The sequence below is a fragment of the Cajanus cajan genome, chromosome 3, assembly GCF_000230855.2.
Source record: "Cajanus cajan strain Asha chromosome 3, NIPB_CcT2T_4, whole genome shotgun sequence".
Classification (NCBI taxonomy): Eukaryota; Viridiplantae; Streptophyta; class Magnoliopsida; order Fabales; family Fabaceae; genus Cajanus; species Cajanus cajan.
The window spans coordinates 73,055,798-73,069,216 of NC_138519.1; the positions used below are offsets into that span (position 1 = coordinate 73,055,798).

Below are 13,419 nucleotides of genomic sequence, written 5' to 3' on the forward strand. Positions count from 1 at the left end.
GTTCGAATCTTCTGTACAGAAAAATTAATTATGTTTTTCTTTTTTGAACAACAATATCTAAAAAATATATTTAATTAAAACTTGACACTCTTAAAAAAAATATAAAGATAAAATTAAATTAAATTATTATTATAAAATGATAAATAAATGTATTTCATTACTGAACTCATGAATCAACAGACTTAATGTTGTATAAGTTTCACTAATAGTATATTTTGCAATTACATTAAGTATTTGAAAAGAAATAACTATCATTCATAATGTATTTTAATTTATGTACACATTTATGTTCGAAAAGATAAATTATCTAACAAGATGTTATACTAACATAATATGTATGATTTAATTGATAAATAACTTATTTTTTAAATATGTGTTAAGGAATTCGATATAGAGGCTCGTATAATAAAAAATATCTATAAAAAAAAATTTCTTAAACGAATCAAATACGTTGCATATATTATGGAATTAATTATCCAAAAATTGACATAGGATGCTTTTAGTTTAGACAGTAATCTCAAAATCATGTTTTATTATAGTACATTGATTACATAAGTAGAAAGAGTTTTAGGATTCAAGTCTTATGGAGTTTTAGTGATACATGTAGTCTCACTTTTTAATTCTGTTAAATTATAGTGCTATAGTGCATTAAATTACGTCTGTAATCACATTATTTTTGCATCTAAATACAATCAATTCTGCCTTACTTTTGAATTCTAATTAATTCCTTCACCTTAATACAAAATTATGTGACTGTTTATCCAAAGTTTTCAAATTATCCCCCACACGATCTTCTTTATATATATTCTAGGACTATGACTGGCTTTGCCACCATATCTCAAATCACTACCACTAAGCAAGTTATTAAAAGCAATAACATCACCCATGTCGAAGGTGGTTTGTGTGACCGGAGCCAGCGGCGCCATCGGTTCATGGGTGGTTCTCCTCCTCCTCCAGCGTGGCTACACCGTCCATGCCACCGTCCAAAATCTCAGTTATGCACTATGATTCATTACTTTCTAATCTTCCTTTCCTCTCTCACACACACTCACTTGTACAGCTTGACGAGTAATTAATTTTAGAAAAACAATTAATCTTTTTTTTTTTTTTCCATGCCAACAAAATAACTAAAAATCCACTCACATCAATGCTTGAAGAAGGTAGCTACTACCTAGTTAATTCGTATAAATAATAATATGGACTAAGATTCTGGTTGGGTTAAAATAAAAAACTTTTTGTATATGATTTGTGAAATTAATTAATTTAATTGTGACCCTTGCAGAGGATGAAGAGGAGACGAAACATTTGGAAGAAATGGAAGGAGCGAAGAGTGGTCTCCATCTTTTTGAAATGGATCTTCTGGACATTAACTCCATTGCTGCAGCCGTGAAGGGTTGTTCCGGCGTAATCCACCTCGCATGTCCCAACATCATTGGTCAAGTCAAAGATCCCGAGGTGACAAACCATGATTTAACATTAATTAATTAATTAATTGACATAAAGTTTATACATAGGTGTGGCGGTCGAAATAAAATGTTAGTATATATGTTGGTGTTTAATAAATGAATTAATGATAATAATATATGTTGTGTGAGGAAATGCAGAAGCAGATATTGGAACCGGCGATAGAAGGAACGGTGAATGTGCTGAAGGCGGCGAAGGAAGCGGGGGTGGAGCGAGTGGTGGCGACGTCGTCCATCTCATCGATTATGCCGAGTCCCAATTGGCCAGCTCATAAGATTAAGGGAGAGGAATGTTGGACCGATCTTGATTACTGCAAGGACAAGGGGGTTAGTGCTTCGTCAAACAATATTAACTTTTACTAATAATTAATTATATTTAACTACTTTTATGTTTATTAAAAAGTTAATGATGTTTACTTGAAAGAAAATGAAGGAAGAATTTTTTTTTATAAATTTGTCTTGTTTGATTTAGTATTTAGTATAAAGAAGGAGAAATTAATGGTCATCATCCAATTTTGGTTATTCTCTAATATTTGGGGATTTGTGTAAGGGAGGATAGATGTTTTAAAACATTTATTGCATATTGTTTAAAATATCTTTACTTATATTTTTAAATTAAAAATTATAAGTGTAAAATTAAATTAATTTTTAAAATCTTTCTCTCGAATTGAATAAGAAAAAAATTATTTCTCTTTTTCATTAATATCCCTTCCTTTCTCTCTCATTCTGTCTGCCAAATATAATTTTTAACCCTCCCTTTCCTTTCATTAAAATCTCTCTTTTCCTTTTAGCCAAATAAATTCTGAGTATTAATCTTACTTGTTACTCACAATCACTGTCAATATTATATTTACTATAAAATAATTGTTAAAAGTTAAAAATAATGACTTTAAATTTTAGATCAATATAAATAAAAAAATTATGAAGATTAAAAATAAAAATATACTCACCTTATAAAGAAAAAAATTATATTTACAAATTTTAAGAAAATAAAGAGCGAGAATTTTTTTTCTATCATAACTAAAATAAAAACTCGCTGATTTCACGTGATTAAAACATATTTTAAAAAATATATCATATACAAGATTAAATGACTATATACCACACAAATATTTTTCTCATTTCAAAAATTATGTTTTTCATGAACCCCAAGTGTGTGGTTCAACAGTAAGGGTTGTCAGGAATTCAAATCCTGCCTTGTGTATGCAGCTAAATCTTGGGGTCAGCTATCCCACCCTTTGAAGTGCCTCCAATGTAGCGAGGAGATTAGTCACTGCTATTAACGGTAGCTACTCCAAGGACGAAAAAAAAAATTATGTTTTTCATGCAGAACAAATATATTATAATACGTGGAGAAGTTATGATCACAAACTGAACTTTAATTTCTCCAAATTCTTGTACACTTCTCTTTTGGATGAGAAATATCTTTAACTGTATCACATGATGACAACCTATGCTTAATCTTTATTTGTGTGTGGGGCAGTTGTATTATCCCATTGCAAAGACTCTAGCGGAGAAAGCAGGTTGGGAGTTTGCAAAGGAGACAGGTTTTGATGTTGTCATGATCAACCCTGGCACTGCCTTGGGCCCTCTCCTTCCACCAAGAATCAATTCAAGCATGGCTGTGCTTGTTAGTGTTCTCAAAGGTAACAATCACCACTCAACAATATATCCAAATGCTTCTTGGGTATTAGCTTTGTCACCTTTTTCTTGGGGACCGTAACTGCCTCTTTCTTTCTGATTTTTTTATGTCACTGCAAATTTCTTCTGAAATATATTGTCTTGTTTTTTTCCTCCAAGACAAAGCAACTTCATGATGCAATTCTTTGTTTGATTGGATGTTTTGTTTCTTCTAAAGTAAGAAAATAAAATGCATTCACAACCATTGATCCAAAAAAATAATAATTGAGGTCTTGACATACTTAAATTTGTTATACATGTATTTCATCAATTCTTAATCCTCCTCTTTTAAAATGAAATTATTCTTACACTTATTATCAAAGTTCACATGTTTATTAGCAATATGATTAAATGAATATAAGTTAAAATGACTTTTTTTATTCAGCAGTTTTGAATTGAATAATGTTAAAACTCAAATTTTAAAATAATATTGAAGTTTATTTTAGTGGTGATTCGAATTTATCGTATCACCAAGGTTGATAAATATGCTAATTTTATGTTTGAGATGTCTATCATCTTTAGTATAAGTATTTATTTTGAATAAAACGCACTGATTAACAATGATATGTTCAAAGTAACATATGAGTATATGACCATCACTTTATGAATTATCGGTTGGAGTTTAATTAATATGAATCCTCCATATTTTAAGAAATGGGGATTTGGAATGATAGCCACTTACAATCTTATCTATAATAACAACCTCAACCATTACATTGTTTAAATTAATACTTAACCACAAAGTTTTCTATATGAGTTGCTGTTTTAGTTCACTAGATTTAGGTAATGTAATTTTCACAAGAACTAGAAAGGAAAGACGGTGCATGTAAATTTTATTTAGAGCATTTAACATATACAGAGCTGAAAAGAACCTCAAAACAGAGCATGCAGATGAGCGTTTGTAACTTAATACAGGTGACAAAGAGACATACGAGAATTTCTTCATGGGAATGGCTCACTTCAAAGACATAGCAACAGCACACATTTTGGCACTTGAGAACAAGAAAGCTTCCGGAAGGCACTTGTGTGTGGAATCTATTCGCCACTTCAGTGATCTTGTGGACAAAGTCGCTGAATTATACCCCGAATACCCTGTGGCAAAGTGAGTATTATTCTAAATGTGATCTTCAAAAATAATTATTAAAAAAATAACAATCTTACTATAAATGACAATACATGATTAGATATCGATACAAATTACTTATAATTCGATGGGTTAACATAATAGTTACACACTTTATATTTATGCATGAGAACTATTAATTTAGTAGAAAATTCATATTCAACCCCTTCTGTGTGTGAAAACTTATTATGCCAGTATCAATCACAATATCGTGAACACGAAATTAATCTTTGACTCAGTAGAGATAGGAAAATACCTATGACAATAAAAAAAAAATATTAACACAAATTATTTTTATATAATTAAATTTTATAACTAGTCCATGATCCAAGTATTAATAACTTTAATTTGTTTGTTTATAGGTTGCCCAAGGATACCCAACCAGGGTTGTTGAGAGCAAGTGCACAGGAGGCATCAAAGAAGCTGATTGATTTAGGCCTAGAGTTCACTCCTGCTGACCAAATCATCATGGATGCAGTGGAGAGTTTGAAGAGTAGAGGCTATGTCTAATTCCTCTGTTGTTGCATAGTGCACTGTTACAAGTAGTGATGGTGTTAATATTCTTCTACCATTGCTGCCTTTGACTCATTGTTCATGTTATTTATGTTTTTGTTTCTACTTTTGGTTTCGGTTCTGTGCGTATAATTGTAGTCTAAAATAAGGGTCAACTGTAACAGTCGCTGTAAGGATCAATATTTGGCAACATTTCTTATTTATCATCTCATGTGATTATTAAAAGATTGAGCGGTCTCATCTTCATTACTCAATTCAATTCCATTTACTAATGCTTTGCACACGTATAGGTTCCACTAATGAAAATTGAGAATCATCATTAATGCATGTCAAAACTCAAAACATATGTATCCAAGTCCCACGTTTGGGCACAATTCTAAACAAGTCGTTGATTTAACTGAAATTTAACCGGTTAAGGGAAGTTTTATTTCAAGAAAGTTTCAGCAATTTCAAACATTGAACCCATTCACAAAATCAATAATTATGTACACGGTTGAAGGTTATTGTGAGAAGTGCCATTTGGATGAGGCATGTGCTGTTGATGAATGCCAAAGAGAAATGTGGATATTTTTCATACACAATAAATAATCAAACACAAATTATCTTATAATTAAATAGATCGTTTCTACATCTATATATATAAAAAAAAAAGTATTCATAAAGGCTTGAAAACATTTAAAACCAATCAGTGTAAAAATTACATCAGTTGAAATTACCGAAACATTTTTACATTATCTGACATTTGAATCGATGTAATATGATTTTAATTTGAAGGAGACATGGAGACATAATAATGTGTTCTGCTCCCACTTTTATAATTGAGTTTTGAATGCCAGCCTCGTTGTTTTTTTAATGTTTTTTTTTTCTTTTTCTTTTTTCTTTTTTTTTTGTAAAGAAGCATCTCCATTTGAGGTGGTGAAAGAAATATTCAAATCTTTAATCGACTTCTACTTTTGGAGGATGCATGTTATGAAATATACTTCTCAAAACTAATACGACAAGGATTTCTCTTTCGTTTGCCCTACGCCCGAAAGCAACCCCCATGATATGACACTGATAAATTTCCATTTTGACCCCAATGCCTAACACCTCTCCTCCTCACAATTTATATTTTCTTTTTATCAATTCAAAAACTAAAATTATAGTAATAAGTATCGGACATATATAGGTCCTCATATATTTATCCATTACTTTATTTAAAAGGATAAAATTTTCCAAAATAAATATGTATATGAAAATTGAGAATTGTCTATATAAATATATATGTGATGGGGTTAACATATATTTGACTATATATATTGGATTAACTTGTCATAGAAATATATTTCAATTTTTCATAGAATTAATATCCACTTGTGATTTTCCCTCTATATATGAATGTATGTTTATTTACATTCCTAATTCCTTCAACACAAATTAAATTTATGCAACTCCAAGCACATGTAGCTATAGTGTTGTCCTATTCATCACTTTGTCCCTTCCCAACTAATTTTTCAGTTTTCACAATCAACGACAAAATATATCTCCTTTATTTTTCCATCACATTAATCATGCACGTTTTTGCTCTTCCCTTTATTATTTTTCCCCCTTGAGTGTGCACAATAATGGGATGTGAAAGATTAATTTTGGTTGTTCTATATATATACTAGGACTCTCTCCATTCTTCACCGTACACAATATAACTGAAATCTTTAACACCAATCATGTCGAAGGTGGTTTGTGTGACCGGAGCCAGCGGCGCCATTGGATCATGGGTGGTGCTCCTCCTCCTTCAGCGGGGCTACACCGTTCATGCCACCGTCCAAGATATCAGTTACACACTATATATACATTGCACAATTCATTAGGGTTTTAACTTTTTAGTTCTCTTCTCACTCTTTTGTTTTAAAAGTTGTTTGCTAAATAAGTTCACAATGATCAATGATGAATAATCAATTTCGCACTATATAACTGAGGAATTCTTTCTTCTTCTTCTTTTTTTTTTTTTAATCTTCTTCAAGTATTCTATTCAAGTTCTCAAAGCAAAACTTTTAGAAAACAAAATTACACTAGAATATAAATACATTTTATAAAACGGAAACCTTTTCTTCTTCTTCTAAACAATAAACAAACAAGGCCTTATTTTGTCACTTTTAATCTTCATGGTTAATATTTACGAGCACAATTAAACTTTTCATGCCATAACAATAATAATAATTAATAAAATCATATACAGAAGGCATTTCATGTAAACACCATTCAGTCAGTCATCAATTGACTAGAAGGTCCACTTTATTTAAAAAATAAATAAATAAATGTTCATTTTAAAAATGAAGTTATTATTTCTGTAACTATTTGTTGGTTTTGTTTAGAAACAATAATTAATATTAAGTAGAAAAAAGTTTGTGCTGAGTTTGGAACATGTTACTCAATAATAATTTGCAGAGGATGAAAAGGAGACAAAGCATTTGGAGGAAATGGAGGGAGCTAAGAGTGGTCTCCGTCTCTTCGAAATGGATCTTCTTGACATGGATTCCATTGCTGCAGCCGTGAAGGGTTGTTCCGGCGTAATCCACCTTGCATGTCCTAACATAATTGGTCAAGTCAAAGATCCTGAGGTTAATAATTAAAAATGTGACATAAAGTTTATATATGTATGTGTAGTCCAAATTAAATGTTACTATATATGTTAGTGTTTAATTAATTATTTTTGTGTGGGGTACGTGTGGGAAAATACATGCAGAAGCAGATATTGGAACCGGCCATAAAAGGGACGGTGAATGTGCTGAAGGCGGCGAAGGAGGCGGGGGCGGAGCGAGTGGTGGCGACGTCGTCCATCTCCGCCATAACGCCGAGCCCAAATTGGCCAGCTGATAAGATTAAGGGAGAAGACTGTTGGACTGACCTTGAATACTGCAAGGAGAAGGGGGTTAGTGCTTCTTCTATAGGTTTTTTTTCCCTCTTTGAGTCCATGAAATTATCATTTCTCAACAATAATGCTAATATATATTTTCCTTTTACTTTACTTTATGTAGTTAAAATCATTTTATGTTAGTCATTAGTCTATATATTATACATATTATTTCTGGTCTGTTTTAGTTCTTGTTGTTTATTTTAGAGATTAAAAGATAAAGTTTATGTATCATTAAAAAAAATAAAGTTATACATATAAATATGTTTTTATTCATAGAGTTTTATATCGATTTTCTGTTTTAGTTCCTGAATAAATATTTTACTAATTTTTGAAATTTTGTTAATTTTTATTTAGTTCCTGATCTTATCCTTTAATTTTGGTTCATGGTGTCAAGATTTTTTTGTTTATAAAGAACAAAAAAATTTAAGGATTAAGACTAAATAAAATTTGTTCAAGAATTAAAGTGAAAGTTAACAAAAATTTATGAATTAAAAAAATATAATTTTTTCTTTCAAAATAATACGTATTGGAACTAAAATTAAATATTTTTATTTATCTATATTTATTATAGAAGAGAATATTACTTTTTAGTGGATCATTATATCTTTTAAATGTGAAGAGAAAAACAATTTTTCACATTTTCTCTAAATAACCAACCACAATCATTTATTTTATTATTATTTTATTTTAAAAAGTTAAGAAGCAGGTTTTCGTGCTAGTAACAATAAAAGATAAAGTTTATAGAATTAGAGACTAAAAAAAATAATTTCTCCATTCTAAAAATCTTTTGCCTGATCATAAAAATAAAAGAACAGGCCATGAAAAACTTAAAGTTAACCTAAAATAAAATAGAATTGACTATATGTTTGTGTACCCAGTTATACTATCCAATTGCAAAGACTCTGGCAGAGAAAGCAGGGTGGCAGTTTGCTAAGGAAACAGGCTTTGATGTGGTCATGATAAATCCAGGCACAGCCTTGGGCCCTTTGATTCCCCCAAGAATCAATTCCAGCATGGCAATGCTTGTTGGTCTTCTCAAAGGTAATCAATCCATCACCCCATCTATATGTTTAGATATTGCCATTTGGAAATTTGATTTTAAGTCATGTACCATTTATATAATTATTTTTCATTAAAACTAAGTTTAAATTGAAGTAACTAATGTTGAAAATATTTATTTTCAAAAATTAGTATCAAATTCTCAAAGGAAAACAGTACATCATTATCAATCTTGTTCTTGTCTACTTTTTGAACGTGGGTTGGGCATGTCCCCCGCACAATTCCAATGTAAACCTTCACCTGAACTTCTAAAGACCCGCTAAAAGTTAAAACCAAATGCTTATCAATAAAATTATATGTCTCACTCAATTGCTCTTCTACAATTGAATTGTCAGATGCCTTTAATTGGAAGAAGGAAAAGTAGAAGGAAAAAAAAATAAAGTGAACAAAAAAAGTTATATGATGAAATAAGTTTTATGATATATGTATGTCATCTAATCATATATATTTTTATGTTATATGAAATAAGTTTATGGTTTTTTTTATATTAAGACTATTTGACCAAGATTAATTATTAATAAAATTGACAAATATTTCTTATCAATAATATGAAGATTAAAATGTACGCCTATGATTCATGGGCATAACAACAATTGTTATATCTAAATCATGCGATTATATGATAGTAGGAAATACTACTCGACTCTTACTTTTAAAATCTGATTACCCTATTTTCGTTTCATTCATTTTCTTACAATCAATAGGAAGTAAATGTTTGGATTGTTAGTAAAACTTGGGCTAGTGGTTGCAACTAGCACAACAGAGACCAAAAGAGAGATTTGAGCAGCATGCACTTACGGTCATACTTTGAATCAACTCTTGTTTATTACAGGGGACAAAGAGACGTACGAGGATTTCTTCATGGGAATGGCTCACGTTAAGGATGTAGCCATGGCACATATATTGGCTCTTGAGAACAAAAAAGCTTCCGGAAGGCACTTGTGTGTTGAAGCTATTCGTCATTGGATTGATTTTGTTGACATTGTTGCTAATCTATACCCTCAGTATAACGTGGTTCGGTCAGTTTTCTACAACTAATATTTAATTTTCTGGGTAAATTAATACATACCCTGAAGTAAAAAAAAAAAAAAAAAATTATTTGAACCACATCCAAAGCACGAGACTTTAACATCCATTACTTAATTATAACCTCTTTGCTTATAGGTTGGAGCATGATACCCAACCAGGGTTGTTGAGAGCAAAGAATGGAGCCCAAAAATTGATGGATTTAGGTCTGGAGTTTACTCCTGCAGAACAAATTATCAAGGAAGCAGTGGAGAGTTTGAAGAGCAGGGGTTATGTATAATCTATGGTTGCTATAGAAGCCTTTGGTAATTGGTACTCAACAATGCATTGTTCTAAGTGGTGGTGATGTTAACTGATATATATTTCACTATCATCACTTTAATTTGATCCATGTTTCTGTTTTTACCTTTTTAATTTTCGGTCGTGTGTTTGTGTAAAATAAGGTTGCACATGCATCCCGTCACTGTAATTGTCAATATATTTGATGAGTTATATATCAAAGTTTAGTGGTTTCATCTTTACTACTAGATTTGCTCATCAAATTAAAGCATGTTTTATACTTTCATTTGTTAATGTTTGTCGCATTGTTTAGAAAAGTGTTAACTTATCTCATAAACTAAAGGAAGAGGAGCGCATAAATTTATTGAATGATCATCTACTTGTATACAAATTTTGCAACAGAAAGAAATTTTAAAAGCAAAACCAAACTTCCTAAATCCTAAACAATAGCTACTAGTCATCTGTTAAGTAACAGAAAATAAAGTAAATAGTCCCAAGTTTCTCTCTTAGTGACCCAAAAGAACTTTTGTGAAGTTTTAGTCTTCAGTCTTGCAATACTTTAAGCACATGACACCAACCCTCTTAATATCCTTGAGAAAAAATATTTAGATACTAAAATTCATTTTTTTTTCCATGAAAGACTAGATTTTTAGAGGTGACTATGACTAACTGATTATCTATCATTATCGCATTAGTTGTCTCTTAGTCAAAGTGCAAACTAGTTAGCATTTTTTATAGTCATAAGGGTTGAAAAACAACATTTGGACCTACTATTAAAACAGTAACTTTTGAGATGCATTTTATGTCATCTAAAGACCCTACCCAATTGCCATCATCAAAGTAAATTATTGACAAATTTGAATCTATAATTTAAAGTCTCATTAACATATCTCAAGACACCTTTTGTTGCTTTGAGCTGAAGGTTTTATTTTATTTTATTTATTTTTTATACAATTTATGAATCTTGAAAGTTCACTTACATTGTGCAAGATATCTAATTTTTTATAGTTTTAATTTTTTCACTTCTTCTGAGTTGTCATCTTGAAATAAATTCTCCTTTTGATAAATACGAGTACACTAATAATTAAAACACACAAATCTTACTAAATACTTAATTTTTCAATAAGAACTGATGTTTGACAATTGTGTTAAGTTTTATAATAATCGTAAAATATTGTATCAAGGTTTAACACTTGATTGATGTAGGATATTTTTAAGTTTATTGCCAAACATTGGGTACTTGTGCAAACAGCTGTGTTAAACTTTGGAAATTCTTGCAAAATTTAAGATTATGCAATTAGCTTCTAAGAATATGTAAAAAGAATGAAATTAAATAATAAAGCATAAGAAACTAATCTTCCTTGTATAATTTTCCGAAAGTGGTCATAAATCTACTTTGTTAAAAATATATCAATTTTCTCATAGATGTTCGAAAATAAATTATTCATCCTCTAATATACAGATATAAACACTAGCAAGTAGCAACCCAACCTGTTTAAGAAAAATGTCCTAACTAATTAACTCTTAATTTACAATATGATGATAAAAATTTGTGCGTAAAATACTAAAATATTACATTTCAATCTTATTGCTATCATATTTCATTCATAGTTCTTTTTTACTCTTTTGATTTCATTTTGTTTGACGTTTTAATAATTTTTATTTATTTTAATTTAATTCTCATTTTATAATATTAATGTAATATTAAATATTTTCTTAATATATTCTTAATGATTTTTAATATATTCTTTAATTATTAGTAGACTTGAAAAAATTAAGAATGTACTACTAAGCTTCTTAATAATAATAATAATAATAATGCACGTACGTTCTAGACACTCCTCAGCGTGTTGAGAAAAGTTAACAAAAGTTTTTTCTCGACAGCAAAAAGTTGACAAAACTTTGATGAAACACGGAAAGTTACATTCATTGTACTATTTTTTGAATGTATAATTTCAATTATTCAGCAATAGAATTAGAGTTGAACTAAATCTACAACCACATTCCATCGAATCAAACATTTCTTTTAAATTTTTACATTTTTTTATCTATTAATTTGTAAAGTAATTAATTATTATTTTAAAATATTCATATTGTATTTTATTATAAATAAAACTTATTATAATATAAAATATTTCATATTATCTTAGTTTTATAAATTTTCATATTTTTAATAAATTTTAATCAATTATTAAATTCTTATTAAAAGTTGTTATAAATATATATATATATTACCAACACAATTCTTGAAATTGTATCCATATATTTATTTAATTTTTATTTTGTGAATCAAATTATAATATATTTTAAACAATTTATTTGACATATGTTGTCAATATAATTTTTTATATATATTATAAACCAATAAAAGATCATCTTTAATATAAATTATGATAAAAATAATAAATTTATCTTATATAGTAATTTATAATTAAATAATATTAAAATTTATGTATGATATATTTTACTTATAATATAAATTTTATATATTATTATTTAATCATAAATTTTTATATGTAATAAAATTATTGACTTTTTAAAGTAGTTATTTTAATAGTCGAAAATCAATTAACTTTTAATTCATTATCTTTTTTAAAAAATTGTCCTAAAAATGTGTATGTATATGTATATATATTAGGAGGAATACATTTACTCTAAAAATTAAATAAGTCTAGCTATATTTATTATAACAATTCGTCCTGGTCACGACACTTAACAAAATCATTATAACTAGCAATGAAAATTAGATTACTATAACATACAATATTAAAAGGAGAGAACGTGTCATTCATTTATACATACATACATACATACAATAATTCAAAAATAATCTTATATCTTAGTGTCAGTCAAACACGACTTTACAAGTTAAACGAAGTAGCATCGCCGTCAACAAAAGTTTACACCACCCATCAACATTTGCTCCTCAAGCCTAGTCCTTATATACTCTTATATAACGTATGATCATTGTAGTTCAAACTACATAAAAACAAAAAGGGTAAGTAAGAGTTTGAAAACATGTAAGTATAGAAAATAACTATATAACCTACAACATCATAGCAAAATATACATGAAAGCTAGACTCAAAAGCAAACATGTATCTTATCCACATCATATCAATCAAGACATCCATCAATGCATATGAACACACCAAAACATATATCACATGCAAACGCTTCAACTAATGTGTTATCACGCATTCACTTATAGAGATCTCCTATGACAACATGAACATTTTAAGTGACTGATTACTCTACTAAACCAATGTTGAGATTTCCGTTGAAGTACTTTTGTTATAATTGAAATTTAGTTTAATTCCATCAACGGTCTCAAACACGGCAAGTATACCGGCCGTTCAAGTAGTAAAAATATCGTATCCACAG

General features: G+C 29.2%; 2 protein-coding genes across 2 annotated transcripts; both read left to right on the forward strand.

Annotated features, from left to right (window-relative positions):
• The first annotated feature begins 821 nt into the window (after positions 1–821).
• LOC109796178 (cinnamoyl-CoA reductase 1) lies at positions 822–5,033 on the forward strand. Its single transcript, XM_020355847.3, has 6 exons — positions 822–994; positions 1,283–1,455; positions 1,605–1,790; positions 2,947–3,109; positions 4,059–4,245; positions 4,629–5,033. Exons 1-6 carry the CDS (start codon positions 886–888, stop codon positions 4,774–4,776), a joined length of 966 nt encoding a protein of 321 aa, XP_020211436.1. The 5' UTR covers positions 822–885; the 3' UTR covers positions 4,777–5,033.
• Positions 5,034–6,426: 1,393 nt separating this feature from the next.
• Positions 6,427–10,278, forward strand: LOC109803219 (cinnamoyl-CoA reductase CAD2). Its single transcript, XM_020364697.3, has 6 exons — positions 6,427–6,591; positions 7,204–7,376; positions 7,502–7,687; positions 8,551–8,713; positions 9,564–9,750; positions 9,896–10,278. Exons 1-6 carry the CDS (start codon positions 6,483–6,485, stop codon positions 10,035–10,037), a joined length of 960 nt encoding a protein of 319 aa, XP_020220286.1. The 5' UTR covers positions 6,427–6,482; the 3' UTR covers positions 10,038–10,278.
• Positions 10,279–13,419: the final 3,141 nt, after the last annotated feature.